The sequence below is a fragment of the Calonectris borealis genome, chromosome 3 (assembly GCF_964195595.1).
Source record: "Calonectris borealis chromosome 3, bCalBor7.hap1.2, whole genome shotgun sequence".
Taxonomy (NCBI): domain Eukaryota; kingdom Metazoa; phylum Chordata; class Aves; order Procellariiformes; family Procellariidae; genus Calonectris; species Calonectris borealis.
The window spans coordinates 8,210,424-8,233,451 of NC_134314.1; the positions used below are offsets into that span (position 1 = coordinate 8,210,424).

General features: G+C 38.8%; 1 protein-coding gene across 8 annotated transcripts in view; it reads left to right on the top strand.

Moving 5' to 3' along the window:
* The window catches only part of ITSN2 (intersectin 2), a 100,142-nt gene that overhangs the window by 20,246 nt on the left and 56,868 nt on the right, over positions 1 to 23,028 (top strand). For 7 of the 8 annotated variants that reach the window (XM_075144937.1, XM_075144940.1, XM_075144945.1 and 4 more), the window contains 2 exons: positions 4,280 to 4,343; positions 22,472 to 22,564. In XM_075144937.1, the coding sequence (XP_075001038.1) occupies positions 4,313 to 4,343; positions 22,472 to 22,564 (124 nt within the window). In that variant the 5' untranslated portion in view covers positions 4,280 to 4,312. Of the gene's footprint in view, positions 1 to 4,279; positions 4,344 to 20,560; positions 22,299 to 22,471; positions 22,565 to 23,028 lie in introns of those variants that run through there. The other variant, XM_075144941.1, reaches the window with a different exon arrangement.

Below are 23,028 nucleotides of genomic sequence, written 5' to 3' on the forward strand. Positions count from 1 at the left end.
AAATTGAATGAGGGGAAATTATGTTGCAGCAATACTTCTATCTTTTCTTTTTTTACCTCTTGGTACAACTTCGGAATCTGTCACCAAAGAAGCATGTGTGCTCGGTGTGACCCTGGTGTCCAAATGAGACGAATCTGTGCAAAGGGATGGAATGGGGTCTCAGTGCTGGTGCGATCTGAAATACTGTAAAAATCCTGTTTATGATTCCTGGTTGCTTCTGTAAGGTCGTAGTTTTCAGTATTATTTATGGGATTTAACGTAGGAGGTTTTTGGTGCTCTTCAGGTCTAGTATTTTAAAATATGACAAGATCTGCCTATAGACATAATAGTGAGACGACAGAGCTAAATTATGATTTAATCGCATCACATTGGTGTAATGTACTCTTAGCACAGATCTGTTGGGCAGTTCCCTCTTGATTTTGGACCTAAGGTTGGTGCAGCTACATGGCAATGCCTGGTGCAGATTTATCAGGCTGGATCAGCCCAGGCTTGGGAAACTTGGGGAATTTTCAGGTATGCTGAAAAAACTGGGCTGGTCATTATTTTTGGGAGTGCTGCACTGGAGCAGAGTATCGGACAGTGTCGTATGAGAAACATCTGATCTTGGATTCTTTCTTTTGAGAGGACCGTTAGTGGTATGGATGATAACTTGGCTGTGCTGTATTTGGTGTCTGACTAAGGTTTCTAACTCTGCTTGACGTGAGCTATGAAACTTCTGTTATCACGGAATCAGAGAATGGTTTGGTTTGGAAGGGACCTTTAAAGATCATCTAGTCCAACCCTCCTGCCATGGACAGGGACATCTTCCACTAGATCAGGTTGCTCAAAGCCCCATCCAACCTGACCTTGAACACTTCCAGTGATGGGGCATCCACAGCTTCTCTGGGCAACCTATTCCAGTGTCTTGCCACCCTATTCATAAAGAATTTTCTCCTTGTGTCCAATCTAAATCTACCCTCTTTTAGTTTAAAACTGTTGCCTCTTGTTCACTACAGGCCCTGGGAAAAAGTCTCTCTCCGTCTTTCTTATAAGCCCTCTTCAAGTATTGCAATAATGTCTCCCCGGAGCCTTCTCTTCTCTGGGCTGAACAACCCCAACTCTCCCAGCCTTTCTTCATTGCAGAGGTGCTCCAGCCCTCTGACCATTTTCATGGCCCTCCTCTAGTCCCGCTCCAACAGGTCCATATCTGTCTTGTGCTGAGGACCCCAGAGCTGGACGCAGCACTGCAGGTGGGGTCTCACCAGAGCAGAGCAGAGGGGCCGAATCACCTCCCTCGAGTTACCCTGGCTGATGAAGATGAACCAGGAACACGTGTGCTCGGTAGATGCAGAGCTTTCATAATTAGGAAAGACCCTCACGTGAGGGTCTTTGACCTCAAAATTTTTCAGTTGAAATTGATTTTAAAATATGGTATAGTTGAGACTCTAGGGACATCAAAACGAGGGAGAGGGAGTTTACACACTTTGTGTGCGTGAAGCGTGGATACTTCTCACACTCCCGTGGTTAGTGGTTGGGAGTTTAGAAAGCTCAATCTGCATGAGCCATTTCAGCAAAACCAAAGAAGGTAAAGTCTGACTTTTTCTATAGCTGTGAGTTGTATAAAGTATTTTAAAAATATATCTTAAGATTTTGGGCTTTAAGAGTTTATCAGTTTATTATCAGACTTGTATTGTCTGATAATTATCTGACTTGTATTGTGAGGCCTCCCCTCGAGTACTGTGTGCAGTTTACGATGTAAGGATATAAAAATGTCAGAATGTGTCCAAAGAAGGGCAACAAAGATGGTGAAAGGACTAGAGGGCAAGACTTACGAGGAGCAGCTGAGGATACTAGGTTTGTTCAGCTTAGAGAAGAAGAGACCGAGGGGTCACCTCATTGCTGTCTACAGCTTCCTGATGAGGAGGAGCGGTGGGGGAGGTGCTGGTCTCTTCTCTCTGGTGGTAGGACGTGAGGGAATGGCTTAAAGCTGTGTCAGGGGAAGATAAGATTGGATATTAGGAAAAAGTTCTCCACTGAGAGGGTGGTCGTGCACTGGAACAAGCTCCCCAGGGAAGCCTCTTCATGGCCCCAGGGCAGTTGGTGTTCATGAAGTGTTTGGACAATGCTCGTAGATCTATGGTTTAATTTCTAAGTTGTCCTGTGTGGAGGCTGAAGTTGGAGTCGGATGATCCTCATGGGTCCCTTCCAACTTGGGATATTCTGTGGGTCTGTGATTCTATTGTAATTACTCATTTAAAAAACCCTAAAAGCAATCTGAAAATAAGAGAATAAAATACGTTGGAGGAAAGATCAAATGCGTAGCCTTTATCCAACAAGACTGTAAATCTAGAACAAGTCACATGCAGGTGGAAATCTCTGTCAATGCAGAGCTCTACTGAGCTTTGCTCTTTGAATCCGGGGATGTTTTCCAGCAGCCAGCTTCTGTGTCATGGTTTCAGGTTCTCTTTTAGCCCTCCTTGACAGAACAGCTTTTGCAGAGAAACCTGTTGTAGAAGTGTTTAACAACATTGGAAGAATTTTTCGTGAAGGCTATATATAGGTTTCAAGTGTCTCTTGGTACGTTGCTGGTAAGGCCTAGGAAGGGATGCTGGAAGGAACCTAAAAATACTCCAATTTGGTTTAGAATTTGTGTCTTGGAATAGATCCATGCTTCCTTTCTTCATCTTTCTGCAGCTGATGCCTGATGTCACCCTGAGAGATGATTTGGACTCACCAATCATTCCACTTACTTTTTATATATATATATATGTATCTCTGTGTGTGTATACACAAATGTATGTGTGTATAATGTATATAAAAATACTGTTCTTCATTCATTTGGGGGAGACCAGGTGTGCGTGCGGCTTTGAGGTTTACGAGTGACCCAATGAGAATGAATGATTTGTGGCCTGTTTTAATAGCATGACTTTAGATGTTATTTATAGGCTATATAAATAATAATACAAATAATATATAAACATATAAATAAACAAATCTAACAATAATAATGATGTAAAATATGTAGAGAGAGGATTGTTAACAACTGATCCCAGACATTTTTATTGCAGAAATGTGCAATAGATACAAAAAATGCTTTCCTGTCCACATGTGAAACCAGAGTGCTTTCCAGTTGTGTGGGTTTTGTGCTGACATGTGCAGGAGTTTCCTTGCAGGGGGAGGGAGTGTGGGGGATGTGATATTTCTGTACTTTATATTAAAACCTGTGATTGTATTGAGAGGTGGAGGGGTTTTTTGGTGGCGGCAGAAGGTTTGGTATCTGAAAGAGGGAGTGACAGAGGGATCTGAGATGTGATTTTTTTTTTTTATTTTTATTAAAAATAAAAATTTCATTTCTGAAACTTCATTCTGAACAATAGTTTCTCCATGTAGAGCGCAGGATAATGATATATAAATTTCAATATTTAACTAAAATTATCTCATCCAAAGCAAAAACTCGCTGCATTGTCTTAGTTTGTAAAGCGGTGCTTATGCTTATCCCTCAGATAAGTATTAGTGAATATTTTGCAATTCTGAAGAATTAACAACATTAATATAGGTACTCTTGAAAGGATACATACTAGAAAAACAAAGTAAGTCTTAGTACTCTGATATTTATTAGGGAAGTAAATTATATTGAGACCCATTTAAATGCTGCTTTTGAGTCTTTATGCAATAGCTCAAGAGAAGGAATAACTTCATTGGGTTGGTTATGGAAAACTGGCTGACTACAAATTTTTATTAGGACAAGTCATTCTTTCGGAATACATCATGTAAGAGCGTTTTCTTTGTAAATAGTGTGGAGTAGTGGAATGGATGAATTTGAATAATAATTGTTCTTCCACTTTTCTCAGCAGAAGCATTCAGTTACGGAGCTGTGCACTGAACTTTTGTTATGATATGCACAAATATTTACCAAGGAGAGCTGGAAAATATCTGTTAGGACCCCGAATCTGTCCTCCTGCCAGGAGAGGGCTGTTCTCCATGCCATATGTTCTGACATGTTGTCAGCTGTTTATGTACATTATGCAGCAGTTGCTAAACAGTTGGTACTGTTTTCCTTTAAGAATGTGCCACTAGGTTCAGGACTGCACTGCATACCCTATTAAAAAATAGAAAAAAAAAATTCCCCCACCCCCTCCCAAATGTAAATTCAGCTTGTTCAGCAGCAGCCCGAAGCCCGGCATTGTTTGCTATCAGAAGTGTGAGCTAAAGGGACAGACATTCCCCCTGCTCAGCGGGAGCGCAGAGCTACGTTTTGCCCTTGTTGCATTATTAATGGCACGATGTTTTTATGTTGCAGATGGCTAAGAGCTAGCAAGGCGTATTCAAGACCATGATGGCTCAGTTTCCCACAGCCATGAATGGTGAGTAGCTCGAGTCGGTTTGTTTAGGTAGGGGTGGGATTATTTGCCTTTTTTTTTTTTTTAAAAAAAAAAAAATGCTGATTTTAGTACCTGCAGCACCATTGTGGTCAGTTTGCTGCAGATTGCTTCCTGTAGCCTAACTTGTACTGTAAGACTGAGAGAAATTCAGTAGAAGCGTTACTGCAGTGTAATTTGGAGTACAGATACGCCTGGAGCATCTAGTAATCTCAGATCATTTAAAAGCATCTAGTAATCTCAAATCATTTAAAGGATTGAGGAATGTGTGACTTGTATTGACTTCAAGTGGGGAATATGCTAAGTAATAGTTGATTAAACTTGCATACTTTTTCTGTTACGTAATTCAGCACAAAATGTGTTTCATTATAATATATTATGCTATTTACTTTAAACCAAAATATTTGAATGTGTTAAGCAGTTTGTTACATTGATGAAAATAATCGGTCGTTCTCAAAAATATGTTAAGAGTTTTCCTCTTGATTCTGTGCTCCATCTACTATAGAAACTTTTGGATTTGTTTCTTGGTTATTTCCTTTTAAAGACATATGAGGGTTGAAACCTTAAAATTGTTTGTGTGTGTATGTATGTTTTGGAGCTCCTTATTTCTTGAGCAAGCTTGTTTGTGAAGACACAGTTTGCAAATATCTGCTGAGAAATTTGATGTTTACATATTGTTGTTTACAGAGCTGGCCAAAATGAAAAGACAAATATAGGAACAATGGTTTGCACTTCAGATATTCCAGATAGGGAGTATTTCTCCCGATAAAAATAGGGAAATAGATATAAGAAAAAGTATTTCTTATTTCATTTGTCTGTGAAGGTTACTGAAGGACTGGGAGGTCTTTATTTAACTAATTTAGAAAATCGTCACTGCTGAGATAAATTGGGTGAGTAAGGGGTGTAAGGTGAGTAAGTTTTTTTGTGGAAGAACAACGTTCAGATTTCAAATTAAACCTCTGTTTTACACATCTGTTTCACGTGTGCATAAAACATTTTGTGAAAAAATAATCGGTGTGATCAACACCTTTTTTTTTTATACAGTCAGCTGTAGTTTGTTCCAGACTTTGTTTCACAGACTTAACAATAAAAGAGAAGTAAAAGGAATCAACATATTGTATATAATAGGGAAAAATCTAAATACCAGATTTTTTTTTTCCACTTTCTTGGATATAATGAAAAAGCATTTTTTTTAATTGCCAAGTGCTTTTTGCTCCTCAATTTAAAAGAAACAAACAGAAGCTCCTTTCAGGGAGGATACAGATTTATGTTCTTGGCTGTCTCCGTGGTTGATTTATGCATAAATTATTTGGTGTCTTTTTGGTTTGGCTTTTTACTCCTTGGTTCTGTTGGAGGATTGCAAGTGTATTAACAGAACCGAGCACGTACATGACTTGATCTCAGAAGTCTTAGTTCGGGAAAGCGATCCTTTCCTTGTTCTGAAATCCCTTGGGCAGTACTGTCTGCCACTCTCAAAAGGAACAGTGCCACAAGATGCAGCCTTTCCCCTCGCAGAATTTTACTGTGTTGAAAAACATAGTAAGAGAAAGCATGTAAGAGAGGTACCAGGCGATAGTTAAACTTTTGCTCTTCATAGAATATTTGAATGACTGTGTTTAGTTTCGCAGTCATAGTTCTTATCAGAATTGATTAAATTTCAAACAAGTCAGGTAGGGAAAAAAGAATAGTTTTAATGTGATTTCTGGATAAATACTGAGCAACCTTTGCTGTTGAAATTGTTGTTCTCTAATTTGTGGTCCTCTTCCCTGCTACTTACTACCACTGTTGTTTGCATTCGAAGTAGATCACCTGCATTTACCACTCATTGCTCAGTGGAAACCTCTAATTATGTTGTTAGGCCTTGGTAGTGACTTCAAGCATGAGATGAAGAATGAGGTTATGCGTGAGGCAACTAAACCATTAGGCATTGCTGCTGCCTGAAAGCACTGGCTGTCTGCCCCACCTTCGTATTAGCAGAGAGTTGAACCTTTCCTTTTGTATCCTACTAGGGGAAAATGGTGGTTTTCTTCTAGGGGGAAAAACTTATTCATATCAAGGTACAATATACTTAGCTTTTAGTTCATTACTAGTCTAAGGCATGAAGTAGTTTCTGTTTCAGGATTATTTTTGGCATTCAGTGTTACGGAAAAGTGAGTGGACAGCATGGAGCGCATGTGTGTTCAAGTGCGTGATTCTGTGACACAGGGTGACAGTGAGTTTGAGAACTGCAGGGTTCAAATGGCAAAGCACGATACTCAGACAGTCTCAAACAAATACGATGAGAAGATGCTACAGCACTTTATTTAGCAACCTAAGCAGAGAAAGGGAAGTCTACGCAGGACCTCAGGAAGGAGAGGTGACTGAGTTGTGTGCTTGAGGTCCAGTTGAAAGACTCAGCTTCGCTGAGGGCACCTTGAGCTGTTACTCAGAACTTATCTCCACCAGAGCAGGCTCTCAAGACCGTCCAGCCTCAGCATGTGACTGGTGGCCAAACTGCGTGTTATACTGAGAACCGGTATATTCTGTTTTAATTATGTGGCTACATGTAAACTTCAGCTTGTTGAAGCCTTGTGTGCTCTAGGGGCACATGCTCTTGCTAGACCGCTTACCTTTCTTCTCTAAAGTCATGAAAGGACGCCGTGAACAGAAAACTCCCTCTGACTCTCCATTTCTGTCCAAGGTGACCTTTGTGGATGTCTTACTAACAGGCCTGAAATTCAAAGAGGAAAGGCAGGACTTAAAGAGTGCATGTTGATTTTTCTGGAACTCAGGGGAGACCTGCCAGTTTTTACAAATTTATCTCCTGTGTAAAATGTAAAGGTTGTGATGACATTTCATATGAACAGGTAAGGCTGAATAGCATGTTTCTTCTTACATAGAAAGGCTGCCAATTACAAAATATACATACAGCACCAGATGGGTAACAGACAGACATCTCTGTGGAGTCTGGCTCTATCAAAGAGCCACTCCAGGCACATCCATCTCCCCAGTCTGCAAACGAGATCAAGGTTTCCCTACTGAGGATTTAGTTTTGTCTTGTAACTGTCTGAATATTGATCGTTTTCTCTGTGAAAATGGTAAAACAAACCCAGTTTCTGGTAGTTCATTCTCCTTATATACAGTTCTCCATCTGGACAAAGCTTTCTTAGGAATTCATCCCAAGTCTTGCAAAAACTTTTGGAAATGGCATTTAATTACACTAAATAACAAATACCGTCAACAATTGTATTTCTAAAGAAGGAGTTAACATACTAGCCACAAACAACAGTTAAAAGGGTAAAGGCTTTAATAGGTTAAAATGCACTTCCACTTAATTTGTCTCTGTGATTGCTGTCTTTATCACAGAGCAGGAAGAAGTAGCCTTCACTGCCACGGGATGCCTTCTTTACAGCTGGAGAGCAGCTGCAAGATGTTGCTGTTCTCCTAACTCCCTTTCTTCTGTAGGTTAGATTTTTTCAGGGTTAATATCCATGCGGATGCTGGATCTTGGTTTGGGGAGATTTAATCTTGACAGTCCAACCGGAACAAGGAAAGCAGTATTTGCCGATCAGTATCTTTCACATTGTTTCCTTACGTACTATTGGAATTTTTGGGCTGTGCTTTTTTTGTTAATGTTTTTATTTGTCCTTCCTTTTCCCTCGTACCACCTGTTTCCTTTTGATATAATTTTTTGTGGTCCAGCAGGAAAATACCTCTGATTAAACTGAGGTGCAAAAAGTAATACTCGCAACTCATTTCACATGCTTCTTAACCTTCATAAGTCAAACTGGATTTTATGCTGCTGTGAATAGAATTGAGTTTTGTGTCCCCGCACTTAGGTGTGTGGGAGACTAGGGCAGACATGAATGGGTTGAGTGAGGTCCTGGTTCCAATGATGTCAAGGGTAAAACACTCACTGATGCTAAGTTCTGCTGCATCTTCTGTATTAAAAAAAGTCTGTCTCAAGATCTGCGGTCTGAATTTTTTTGCATTAAGAGGAATCCCAGTCATCACAGTTCAATTAAAAACTACTTGAATGCAACCTGACTCTTAACCTTGTGTGCACTGTAGATACGGAAACTGTAGACTTGGGTGTCAACAAGTGTAGATAAAGATACTAAGCTGAATTAGATGTTGCAAAGAAAATGTCAGAACTTGTTCCCCCATCTAAAAGAAGGAAAAGGAAAGAAATTCTAAGCAAGGACAAATATTTTCTGTGTCCTTTCTTACAAATTAATCCTTCCTCTCGCTTTTCAGTGAGGACAGTGGTGTCAGTTGATATGGAGCAAAATTCATATGCTCAAGTCAGAGGGGCGTGTATCTTCCATTATCACACCCAGCAAAAAATTAGGTTTCCAGTTGTGTGTGCTGTATTATATGTTTTCTTTATTCCTAACAAGTTAGGAATAGCGCTATAGGATTGCGGAATACAAAGTGTCTTATTCACATTTAATTATGAGGATACTATGATTCACACTGAAGATGTAAGAGGAAATCTTGGAAGGAAGAAATAATTAGACATGGAGGTAAATGTTAAATGGAATAAATAGAACTAGGTTTTAACAAAGGAAGGTTGCACCTTATGCCTTCTTTAGTAACTGAATTTTGTAGGCAAAGTGTAACAGATCCCATGTTTGGACTTCATTAGAGAAATAACTGACTAAAAGGGAGAGAAAATGCAAATTTTAGTCTAGGATGTTGTAATAGTGATATTCTTCATGGATTTTTATCTTGAGACCAGTCTTACTTGTTATTATTTATGGCAACATCATCAGTAAAAAGCAAATGTATGCTGGTTAAATTGGTTGATGACACAAACTTGGGAGTCATTTTCCAGCCAGAATTATACAGTACGAACGGCATATCATTGGTTAAATTTCATAACATTTCTGTTGTGCTGTCTTCAAATACCTTTTTAGTCATACCATTATGGGCTAGAAGAATTTTTGCTGTATGCTAGGAACTCAGCAGTTGGCTGTGACTAAGGAGGAAGACAACCGGATGTATTAGGTGATCAGGTAATAATTACGTGATTTGAGGGAAAGGAAATGCATCCTAAAATATGATGGGTGAAATAAGGAGTATGGTGTGCTATTGCATAAGGCACTGGTGAGACATGTTGTGGGATATAGGGTAGAATTTGGGTTATCTGCTTAGGAGGGGAAAAAACCCAAAAACTGTAATGGATGCAGAGTTAGGCTTCAGTGTTATCCAGGGGAAATGAATTAAGTTTTGAGAAAGACTAAAGAGATTGTTAACCTACCAAAATAAAAGCTTACTGTTTTTCTTTTTTATTTCATTGTATTTACTTTACAGTAAATACATTTGCTCTATGTTTTTTCTTATTAGGAAGATAAACATTAAGGAGGGAAAATAACTTTAAGTAGAATGTTAGCACAAGGTTAAATAGAGATGAATCAGCTGTTGGTGCAGTTGGTCTGGAAGTGGGAACGGTTCTGTTAGCAGTGACGTTCTGGACCATGGTCAAGGAAAAAGTCTGATTGCCTCAAAGCAGAGCTTGCATTTTAGGAAGGAATTAATGTATTAGAGTTTCTTGGAGTAGCAGCAGTCTGGACATGGTGACCTTGGTAGTCCCTTCCAATCCTATGCTCCTAAAATGTAAAAAAAAAAAAAAAAAAAAAAAAAAAAAAAGAAAACAACTAGATAATAACCTAGTGAAGATTAGTGTTAGATCTTCATCCATTAGCTTGCTTTAAGCCTATAGCTGCTTTGTCTTGCTAAGATTTTATTTTATTAGTATCATGTGTTAGCTTTTATAAGGTAAGATTACACTGAGTGGGGAACCCAGGATGGTTTTTATCTGGAATAATAATACTATAATGCAAGCTGCTTCATTCGTTTTGGATGTCAGTGAGATTTCCTGATGGTTTTTCTTCAAAGCATGTAAAAAACAAATAAAAAAACCCAAAAGAAGATCTGCAAATACTTCCCCAAAATGGAGCCAGGGCCCGAAGGTTTATGAAGGGATGCAGAAACATGAATCTGTCACGTGGCCAAACTTCAAAGGGCTTTGACTGTTAAAATTTTCATTTCATTGAAGGGGTAGCTCCAAAAGTTTGGGAAATGTACTACTCCGATAAACCACTTTATGTGGTTGTTGCAGTTTAGGGTTGATGAGCACTGTGTGAAGTGGTACCATCTTAACATCTACTAAATTCCATGTCATCTGCGATCACTGCGGCCACTTTGAACTGGCCATAGATTATATTAATTAGTATTGGCAGAATGAGTTCAGGTTTAGCCCACTAATTATAGTGACAAGAATAAACACATTTTTAGACATCGTGGTCTGTCAAATCTATTTATATAATGCTGTGTTACTTTAATTAGGAGTCTTGTATATTCAGGTTTTTCAATATACTGCATCAGTTCTGTAGGGTATCTGTTGTTTTTCTTACAATGGAACAGTAACCTTAAATCATAATTGAGATAGCTAGAAGGGATGAAACCCCGGAAGGAATATCAACGTTCATAGGACTAGCACTCTTATCAGGTACCTTCAGAGAAGATATTTTAATAACTTTAAAACATTTGTGGTTTAGTTGGGAGTGAAGTTCTCTGTGTGCGAGTGTCAAGAACAGGTAAGGTTAACTGAATATCAAGCAGTGTCCGTGCTGTTTATTGAAGTAATTTGTTTAAAAGTTTTGTCGTTTTTCTTTTTTAATAATACTTGGTATATTTTAAAGCATGTACCAACATTTTCCCCTGCGTTTCTTCTCATAACCATAATTTTGTCTTTAACTGTGATCTCTGCAGTACAGTTTTTGTTTCTCTAGGAAACTTTCTGCCTCAGAGTCATGGTTTCACTATTACTGACGAACTCGGCACTTGTTACAGTGTGTGTGGATACATGTATAACAGTGTGGAAAAGAGTATGCTTGTGGTTTTTTAAGAGCTACAGGTAAAATTTGCTGTGCAGCAAATGATAGTGCTTTCATAACACTATATTTCACAGGAAATCTTCGAGCTTGTAGGGAAAAAAAATACAGGTGCAAGTTAACGTATAAACTGCTTCTGATATAGATGATGTGGGTTGGAAGGCCAGCAGAATTATTCTTCTTATTTCTCAGTGGACTTCAGACTGGATTAAGAAATGCATGGACGGTACTTTTTAACCTAACCTGAAAAAGATAACTCAGCATCCACAAGGGTCACCTTTCTGGAAATTAAGATTGCCAGGATCTGATATGCTCGAGGCTCTGGAAAAACCTAGAATTGGGCACAGAGTAGGATACCTGTGAACGAGGTGGCCAAAGAGAGAACGTGGCTCCTGTGCTAAGGGAGACTAAATGGAGTAGAGCTGTTTAATTTAGTTTAGAGAAGAGACACTTGAGTTGAGGATGTGATAAAAATCTGTAAAGCCATCATAGCATAGAAAAGGACAACAGGGAAAGAATATTCAGTTTTTCAGAGCTGAAAAGGAAAACAATACCCAGTGAAATTACTGAGCTTAAAGCAGGCAGAAGAAAATAGGTTGGTAGGTTGGTTGTTTGGCTTGTTTGTTTTTTTCACATAATGAACAACTCAATTTTGGGACTCATTGTCTCAAGGTGCTTTGGAACAAAAAGTTCCAAGTACACAGAACCAAAACTTGGGGAGGAAAGAGCTATTAAGTGTAGGGTTTTTTGGTGCCTTTTTGGTTCCAGAAGTCTCCCAAATCACTGATTTCTGACAGCTAAGAGAGTGTAATACCTAGGGAAGAACTCCATTCCTAATTCTATTCCATAAGTGGCCCTATGAGCCACTTAAAACTCCCTAGTGTGCTGGGAAAATAGTATTGTATATGTACTGGATATAGTTGGCAGGTGCTGCTAATTAATAATTTAACATTATAAGGAGTACTGTTTAAGCAAACTCTCTTATTCTTGCTTTTGTTACCTTTGTGTTTTCTTCCAGTTTTCCCTACGTGTTTTCTTTCAGTTAGGACCAGAAATTACAAAGAGGAGGGTAACAAGAATGATCAAAGATGCAGAGCAGCTTCCATATGAGGAGTAATTACATTGACTTGGATCTTTCAGCTTGGAAAAGAAACGGTGGGGATGGTGGATAGAATAGATGTCACCTTCTCAAGGTCATTTGTCATTTTGTAGGCAAGGGAATGGTAATTGATCTCTGATAACACAAGAATTAACCAGTATCAAATGAAAGTATCATTGGCAGATATCAAACAAACAGAGCACTTTGCACAGTGTCAAATAAACAGTGAAAGCTGTAGGAGGCTGTGGGTGCCAAAAGGTTACTTGGATTCCTTAAGCAATTAGAGATAGGTGGATTTTCCTTCCATTAATGAGGTACCTCCTCTGGTTCAGGAGCTACTCTGGGGGCTGAGAAGACATCCTTGGGAAGTACCACCATGTGCTTGGCTCAGCCTGTCACTCTGTGCCGGGAGCTGAACTGGCAGGGTCGTTATTGTGTTTTGTTTCCTAAATTATCTCTTGATTTAATTTTATTCCCCAGATCATTCAGGAAATGCCTCTTCATTTTCCTTCTCTCCCACCCTTCCTGTGTATATTTTTTTTTTTTTTAATTTGATGGTTCTTCTCTTTTCCTTTCTCCTTTCAAGTCTGTCTGTATCCTGATTTTCTCTGTTGTAAATATATCCCATCAGCCTTCCTCCTGGTCCCAGACTTCCTCCTCACGTCTGCGAACCTGGAAATGTCGTTTTTACTCTAACGGCCAGATAATGACAGAAACTACAAAAACTACTATAAAGGATCTAATATCCCTTGAACAGAGTTCTGCTCTGATTTCATGTCAGCTTATGTTTTTGTAGGAGAATCATTTCCTTTACTCCACCTAATTTCAAGGTTCATTTTGCATCCTCTTGCCTGGTATTTTTACTACCTGCATTTCTCTGGGTGCAGAACGATTTACTAGCTGCCACAGATGGAAACTCACCTGAATCTTACTAGTTTTGCTGCATTCCACAGAGATTTGCTAGACAATAATTAAACAAATTATCCTTTTGTAAATTTTTAATTAAGTTGTAGGGATTTTGTGAATGCTGGTGAGCAGCAGCAGCGTAAAAAATCCATTTTCAGAATTCGAAAAGTTTAGCCTGAGCTCTGGTGGGCTTTTTCCTCAACCATGGTGATTAAACACTTTCATTTTCCTCGTTGAAGACTTTGATGCTATACAGGTTGACAGGAGTTTACTCAAAAAAGCTTCTGACTTGTCCTAAACTGAAGGGTAAGCATATCTTCCATCTTCTGTGTCATGCTGGGAAGGAAGGCTGTGGGGCCCGTACGCTGACCTTGACAACAAATGGAGGCAGGTTTTGCACCTGGTAGGGGAGAATTTGGCAAAGTATGCCTATTTTATGCCTTGATAATATTGCTTACTTTGAACTTTTCATACCTTCCATTGGAAGGATTCTTGTTGGCGTGGCTTTTTTCTTCTCTCTCTTTTCCATCTCTAAAATCCATCCAAAATTGTTAATTCTGGGCAAAGACATGGCTATATCATTGGATAGAAGAATGGGCTTGTTGCATGTGCTGTTAGTAACTCAGCAATTTTCAATGGCATTGTTTTTCCAGAATTAGGCAGAAAATACTTTTATATTTATTGCTAGTATTGAATCTAGGTATGGGGAAGGCTTAGGTTAAGCCAAGTCTGTGTGCCAACTTTTTCCTGTGAGAAAAGGAAAAGTTAAATTAGCTTTCAAGAATAAAGTATGGGTTTACCAACATTGTAGGTTACAGTAATTGCACTTTCTGATGGGAAATAGAACTCTTGTTTCATTAAAACTTCAGAAAATACCGTTGAATGAGTAGTCACAAATTCTACAGAAAACTAGTGTAAAAGGTAGTATGGTAATGTGCAGTTGAGAGTAGTCATATTTATACACATTTCCTAATGTGTTTTTTACATTAGTGAAGCTCTAACAAAACTTTAAAAGAAGATTTTTTTTTTTGTTGTTTACACATTTCCAAGTAAAATTGCTGTAATTTGCTGTGTTGCTGTGCTGTAATGGCTGCGTTTTGCTTTTTTTTTTTTAATATTTTGCTTGCTTGGTGCGTTGCTTATGTTTCAGTGGAGCTTGGCAATAATTTAATTAAAAAAGAGGTTTTGAAAATGGATAGCCATAATAAGCTAAATGATTCTGTGATTTTTATAAAGTATAGAAATACTGTTCTGTTATTAAAAACTGATAGTTTAAGTGCTTTGGAATCATCAAGTTGCGCTATAAAATTCAGAAAACAAGTGGATCTTTACTGTTAGCATGAACTAGACTATTACGTATCTCTACATTGTTTTAGGGATTATACTCATTCTAAAAGCAGGGATTATGTTTCTACATTGAGATCATTGCATGGCACAGAAATGTTAATGTTCTTCCTTTACAGATAGATTTTGTGTATGGAAGTGGGGGGATGCCAATGACCTTATGATCAGACAAAATAACTGCATCATATGGAGTTCTGCTCCTGTTTTCGTAGGAGCAGATGGTTAGTTTAAACAAGCCCAATGTTTGATTTTAGGTTGCTGAACCTAAGGATTCCCAGTACACTTAAATATCTAGAAATCCTGTACATAATGGAGGGAATATGAATTGTACCCTAAAATACAATGTGTCTGCTGCTGCTTTGTTCACATTTCTGTGAGCTTTTGAATTAAGCAAGTATTTCTTGGTCAAATCTGTATGGCTCTGCACTTGCTTGACGCTATTTAACAGCCTGTCTGCAGGTAACGGTTATTTTTGGATAGCACATCAGAGACACTTGAAAATCTTTAAAAATTCTCTTAGCTTCAACGGACACAATTCTTGTCATTTTAGTGAAAAAAAAACCAAAATTGAAGGAGAAACATGTTTCCCTCTGTTTAACGTGCTTTAGCTACAGGTGTTTCCTTTTAACTGTGTATACATTAAAGAAGCTGCTGAAGCTGTTGTTAAGCACAGACATACCTTTTTTCCTCTGGCACTTGCCACGGTGTTGCTTAATATGTTGAGAGCCTCTGTGAAGCATTTCTGGTAGGACAAGTAGTAGCGGGGTTAATGTGTGCATTGTGAAAGGAGGTTGCATGTGGCTCCTGCCGTGGCCCGAGAACATGGGAACTGGGAATAGGAGGTGCGTTCCTCAAGGAAGAGCCGGTGGTACTTTGGGATGGACCCAAAGCCACAGCAACGGTAGTTCGTAACACGTTGCACACCTAAATAAGAATAAATGCTTATTATCGGTCAGCGTTTTCTCCTACGTTTGATATAAAGAATCAACAACAAAGGAGGGAAGCAAATATTGAAAATAGCAATAACACTGATAAGGAATCTGGAAATTCAGACTAATGGTAGAATGTTCTGTGTATTTTCAGATTCCTGGAGTGTTTACTCGCCACTGAGGAAAAATTAGAAGCGTGATTCAACATCTCAGTTGGGAGCATTAAATCCGATCTGTAATAAATAATTCAGTGGTAAACTTATCTACAAACACAGACAGAAGAAAACTGGAATTATTAGATTTATCCCAAAATGTCTTACACCAAACAACTCTCTCGAGGCTCCTAATGGGAGACGATAATGCGATTGCTGGTTGCATTATGGAAAACCCCTTGTTGTGCAGCTTGAGGCATGCTGCTGCATGTCTGTGTTGAAATTTCCCCGTCTTTAAACATGGGGATAAATATTTATTTAGGGTCATTATGAACCTTAATGCTAGTTTTTTTGATGGTTAAAAAGGTGGTGGTATAATCACTCATCCTCGTGACTTATGTGTACAAGGAATGCTCTTTCAATTTAGGTTTATTATCTCTGTGGAGTTAATTAACTTTGTAGGTCGTAGGAGCATAGTTTTTATTAGAGAAAAACAAGCAACGCCCATCAGTGAAAAACAAACACAGTTCTTTGGAGAATGTTAGAAATGTCTTAGGATTTTCCACAAGTGAAAAGTTGCCTGTGTCCTTTTCGCTAACAGTACCGCGCTCGGTACAACTACCTTTTGCCTACAGGCAGTACCAACCAGTGGCAGAGGTCTTACAGAGCATTTTCGAGTCTATTTACTTTTTTTCCTAGGATTGCGCTTTCTTTTCTCCCTTCTTTTTCAATTGCAGTTTACCGTTTTAAGGAAAGAACAGTGTTTGTTTCTGATGTTGGCAGCCCACCAAAGCAAGTCCGTTATTTTCTTCCGAAGATTATCTGTCTGATGCAGTGTTGTAAAGGCGTTTCTGGAGCTGTCCTACCAAGTGCTGTGATCCTGCCATAAACAGACCCTCATGCTCTCTTGTAGAAAGATGTCTTTTATTTAAAATTAGCTTCAAGGAACAGAAAGTGTCATTTAATCCCCAGCGTAGCCGCTTGTTTCCAACACTAAAAAATTGAGAGTGCTACCACATTGATTTACATATTAATACCTGTTACATGAAGGCGAGGTCGGTATGTATGTTGTCATCTTTAGAGAAGTCTTGAGGTACGTTAAATTAATGATGCGTGGCACCAGGTTGGTTGTGTGGGTCTTTGTTGTTCTATATGGACTTTCTACGTGGGTAGAATCCACACATGACTTTGAACTCCTGAACGTGTTGTAGAGCTGTGGAGTGGGCAAGTAAAGGAGCTTTCTCTCTTGGTTTCTCCCCAGCTTTCTGATCTGGTATAAGGAATCATCTGAGACACTTCTGGACCCTGAGTCCAGATTTCCCATGTTGGATCTCGAGAACACTTGGCAGTCCTGACACTTATCCGCAGTCTTCTCTGAAAGTACCAGCCTTCTCTAGAAAAGAAACATAGTTTGACATCTGTCTTCCAAAAGTGTTACTAATATAAAAATGTGGTTTTTCATAAACAGAAAAAGCAAGTGAAGGCAATAGTTACTCTATTCTAGGGATAATCTTTGTGGGGAAAATCTCCAAGTTCAGCATTTCTTCAGTTTTGATTCCTAAAAATGCAGTGTAGTCAAATATAGCGTTAGCTTCATCTAAGTGGGTCTTGCTTCACGTATGAAGTTGTGAGATTGCCAAGTAACTTCTTTGAAGAATAATGATTTCATGAGGTATCTTCTTGTCAGAGAGATTGTATTTTTTTTTTTCCTCCAACTTTATACCATCTACAGTTGGGAAAAAATTACTTGTCTCATGAAAATTTCCAGGAAACTTAAGCTAAGTCAGAAAAGTAGTAATGTACTATTCATTGGCTGCAGCAAAGCCTGTCATGAGAGTGTGTAGTGGCAGCTGTATTTTGATTTCTGATGCTAAACTGATTTTAAAAAATATTGTAGTTCACTGCTGTTTGGTGCCAGCTCAGAATCTCTGGAGTGCCAAAGGTTCACCCCTGCTCCATCAAGGAGATGCGTGCCTCTTGCCCCATCCTGTCGTCAGAGAGGTGTCTGCGAAGAAAAGATGCCTGCAGTTTGGTTTTGTGATTCGTATATGCCTTGCCATCAGTAAGGACTGGGGCTGTGAGGAAGGAGGAACAGCAGCGATGTCTCTGTGCAAAATTAATTGTCCTCTTTGGTTGGATCTGGCTTATGGGCAAGACGTTTCTGAGCCCTGGGATTGAAGGCATGTTAGTGCAAAAAAATGTTGAGCTAAGCCGGATAAGTTTAGATGCCATGTCTTGCATGGCAGATGTTTCTGTTCGACTCTTCCTGAACTTTGTCCTTCCAAGAAAAGGAGTATTCTTCCCTTCGTCACAGTTTGATGTGCCCAAAACTTTGTTGTTTGTAAACCAGGCAGTGTAATTTTTCTGAGCAGTGATGCTGAGTGGCCAGTTTTATGACTGGTGGTAGCTTTGGGAGACAACCACAATATTTGTGAGAACTGTAGCATGTTTCGATGGTGATTGCACAGGAGAACTGAGTTTCAAACTAATTTTGTCTGTGGTAAGTCTTTATTGTGATGGTCTCGGTTGTGCTGTAAGTAAACACGGCAATTACTTTGAAGAATGGTTTTGTGACGCGCTTTGTGGAATTGCCAAGACCTTGTGATCCCCGTTGTTCAAAGTGTTAATTTCAGATAGACTGATGTGGTATTTTTGCTCGGTATTTTGAGGAATCTTCATTTTAATGACACTTTCTGTACATTGATTTTTCTTTGCTTATTTGTATTTCCAATGGTAACATCAAAAGAGTCACGAGCACCTGGTTAAGCTAAAAATAAGCGCTCGCAACGCTTTCACCTCCCTCTTGTGCTATGCTCCTAATTTTGTTTCTGTTGCATATTGGGATAGGAGTTGGAAAAAACAGTGAATCCTTTAGATAAGAAGTGTTGGGTAAGGCTTGAATGCCCACACTCTGGATCCCTACCATAAGTATTGGGTGGTTTTAAATTTTTTTTTTTTCTTTAAAGAAACGTTTTCATTGTCCAATGATTCTTAACCTCTATTCATAAAACAATGACTTGTTCTAGTCTAGGCTGAAAATGGCAGGCACTCTCTCTTAAATGACTTTAGGTTAAAACTTAGTTTTCTGGGACTTTGTTCAGTTATAGAGGAGCACCAAAAAAATCTATCAGACTGGGAGATCTGTGCTCACTTGGAGATACGCTGTTTTCTAGATCCTAATTCCTGCTAAAAAAATCCCCATTACTTTCTAGGCTTAGCTTGTAAGGACTCACAGCTTTGGAAGGACTTTGTTTGGATAATTCCTTGCTTTTGTCCACCACCGCTTATCTCATTTCTGGTTGGAATTTAGTACATGTTTTCATTCAACTTTCTAAATTAAAAGGTGCTCTGACATCTTTTAAACATCTTAAATTTCAAGGTATTATTGACTGTTGATAGGTCTTAGGAGAGATATGGCTAAAATTGTCTGAACTGAACGTGTTTTCTTTTAATTTATATTTACACAGTATGTACATTTTTATATGTTTACTTTTAAGCAAAACAGTCAAATTATGTGGGAGGAGGTCTGCTTTTGGTTTTAAGGTCTATTACATTATTTTCTTCCATACATATAAAAAACCCCAGTAAACGAGAGTGTATCTTTATGGAATTAGTCACCAGAAAAGACTTTTCAGTCTGTGTCCTCAGGGACAGGGAGAATCTGAAATTCTTCATACCTTTGAAAATAAATTACTAGCAGGTTGGCCTTTTCAGGAGATATATTCAGTTTCCTGAAATATTCACATGATGTAATTTTGGTAACACGTGTGTTCGTAGTTATCACTTTGCTGTGACAGTAGCTGCTTGCACTGGCTCGCTAGGACTGTGCTAGAAGCACTTGTTGCTATAATAACGTTGGTTACAGTCGAAGATTTCTTTGAATGAAATTTATACTTGCAAGAAACCTGTCATGGAGACGGTTGCTGAAGAAATGCTTTTGCGTGTTTAATTGGGGAACGAATAAACTATGCTAACAGCATAATTTTAACAGTAGAGTGTGCATCTGAAGGCTTTTTGTTATGGCTGCACTGATGATACTTTTTTTTTTTGGCCTAGGCTAGGATCAGTAGTGTGATGTGCACAGTCATAAGAGTCAGCAAAGCTGGAGCTGCTCATCGCGCCCCACACGCTCTGCCTTTCAGAGAGCTCTGCGATGGTCCCGAGGTCATCGGGGCAATGGCAGCACCCCTGCGCCCGGCACCTCTGCGTGTCAGAGAAAAGCCATCGCAGTCCTCTGAGCAAAAGTGCACAAAGTATTTAGTGTGCAAAAACCAGCGAGGGGCGTGTTAATGAAGTAAAAAATGAGAATGAAGGGTGAATGCTGATCTTGAAACGCTTCTTGAGTGAGATGTTAATGTTAATTGAATGAGAAGTTGATGTTAATCCCGTACAGCTACAGGTGTGAATCTAGTGATTCATTCAACTGCAAAATTTTCACACATTTGAGACAATGCCATGCAGAACTTTGAATTTCATAGTTTGAGAGGAAACATCATTTACCGGATTTTATGCAAAGGGATATTTTGCTGAGAAGATTGCCACCTTCTTGCTTACTTTGTGACATATAATATAGGAAATTGTGCATTTCAGTACATATTTAAACAGAAGTTTCCTTACAATGTAAATTGGATTTTTTTAGAAAAGCTACGGTGCTGCCGGTAACTCCAGTCAAGGAATTCTTACTGTGTTTTTAGCGCTTTGTAGCCACTGGCCGCATGAATATATTGTGGTGGTCTTAATCCTTGTGTCATTGATTATAAAAAACTGAGGAGTGTTGTAACTACCTGCTTCAAAAGATGATCAAAACATGGTATTTCATATAACAAAAATGTGATGTTGCTAATATTTTATTTTCCTTATATGAAAAAACTGGTCAAGTTTTCTGAAGTTGCTGCTCATGACTTTAGGAACACTTCTTCATCTTGTCAAGATAATTTCTATAAGCTTTAACCACATTATGCGCTTTCCATTTGTATATTAAAACTAACATTTTAAAAAGATTTGAGTGCCACTCTGATTTTTGCCATTGGGCATAAGTTGTCCTCATTTGTGTATTATGGTAATTCCTGTACATCAACTTTTAGGCATCTGATTTAGATTTACTTAAATTTATTATCCGTATCTAACCTAGATTTATTTAGACGCCTTTAATTAGAAGAGAGAAATAAGGGGAGTTCTTGAAGTGCAGTTTTGCAGGCAGCCTGCAAGAAGACCCTTTAATTGAGGCCCCACTAAAAAAAAAACAGTAGATCCTGAAGAGAGGGAAGCAAAACTCCAAATTCGGGTGCTTAGAGGTTGTATCCTAATGCCTTCCCAACTTTTTTGTCATTCATATCCCCAGTGAGTTTCTGTTTTGTTTTGGTTTACTTTTTTAACTATTTATATATCCCTATTGAGCAGCAGGGGTGAAAAATTCAATTTGTAAATATGAAAGGAGAATGATGGTCTTAACAGGACCTCCTTAAGAGGAGACATTAGGTCTTTTTGAAAATGTGTTTGCGTATATGGATAAAGGCAGTCAAGAGGCGATTAACATCAGTAGTATGTGTGTATTGGCATGTATGTCAGCTTGCGGTCTGCTAGCCTTGTTACTGGTTTTCGAAAAACAGTGAAAAGAGCTGTTGACGTTTTGTAGGTTCAAAGCTTTGAAATTAGGTTTATGCAGGAAAAGAGGAAGCATTTTATGGTAACTTTCTTTCAAAGTCCTGTGGTTTTTAAAGCAACTTGTTAATATCTTATTAGAACGATTATTTATTCCCTTGAGTGTCTTTTAGCGAGCAATACAAATACTTGAAGAACAGATTAACAGGTCTTTGGAAGTGGTGATACTGAGTAGAATGTATTTTTAAAGGTGTTTTTTTAAGTAATAACCTTTTAATGCTGTTTTGGGTGTTTCCATTCAGAATTTCTGCTAATTCTTGCATTCATTGATTCGGAAAATTATATTTTTGTCAAGAACTTCCCAACTAAAACTTCCTCCTACTTAAAAACCAAAAGCAAACCCAATTATTTCTGGCAAACTGCTTTTCCTGCAGAGGACACACACCCTGACCTTTATACAGCAGGTTGGAGCGTTTCTGAAAGTCACTCTGGTTCTGCCTGGTATATCAGCACAGCTCTGTAAACATGATTATTCCCTGCAATTTCTCTTTGTTACTTTGAGGCTGTAATATTTTATACTTTTTTCTTTTTATGCATTGAAAAATGGTAGGTTGAAATTGTATGCTGGTTTTAAAAAAAAAAAAACAAAAAACCAAAAAAAAAACCAACCCAGAATGTTACTCTTTTGTCAGACAAAACCAACATATTTTTGTTAGCGGTCCCAATTTTGTTTTTAGAGTATTGGCAAGACGAACCATGAGTCTTTTTGGCAGCTGTAGGGTGTTAACCCTCTGCATGAGAAGCCTTAAGTGACATTGAATCCCATTTGTTTACCGCTGAACCAGAGGAGTATTTGGTTCACACGGGGTATGGTGAGCAACGTGCATCCTGCCTGGGCTGCAAACAATCATCAGCGACAGGAAACTGCTTTGCACCAGCTTTGAAGGACGACAGAGCTTGGTTGAAAGCCGAGTGTAAAGGAATCTAGCTGAGGAATTGTCTCAGCTAGCCCTTGCACATCTGGGAAGCAGGTTTGTGTTTCATAACGTCCTTGCCAAACTGGTAGGAGCTGGGTGTGTCTAGATCTAACTTTGTCTCTTGAGAAGCCAAGCTTTTATTTTGCAAGTGACATGCTTTATTTTTAAAAGTCTTCAAACTCTTTGGTTGTTCAGTGTTGGGTTTGTTTGTTTTTTTTTTTTCCCAGGAGGTCCAAACATATGGGCCATCACCTCTGAAGAGCGGGCCAAGCATGACAAGCAGTTTGATAGCCTTAAACCCACAGGAGGCTACATTACAGGTTGGTCTGAGATTCTGCATTACACGTTAACTTCTGTGTACACATAAGTATCTTTGTAAAACAGTTTGAAAGCTACATCCTATTTCTAGCCCTTTGTTGTGTGACTAATAATGATGATGCTCTTCGGGCAAACAGACGCGGGTTATTACTAAACTTCTACAACCTTTGGGCTAAATTCTGGCACAGGAACACTCTTTTATTAACCCTGTCACTTCTGCAGCTGGTGGCTATGTGCTGTCATTCTGTCTAGTTTCAAAAAACAAAGAGTATCGGGCGAAATCTGTGCTTAGATGGGAGGCTGCCAAGGAGCTCTTACAGTAGCTATTGTGGCAAGTGACGCCAGAGACACCAGAAGTGACTCTCCTCTGTCTGAACACTGTTAGAGAGTTCTGTGCTGTTAGATATCTTTGTTTTGGGGGAGGAGACAGGGAGAGAGATGCTGACCACTTGTCCTTGTTAATGAC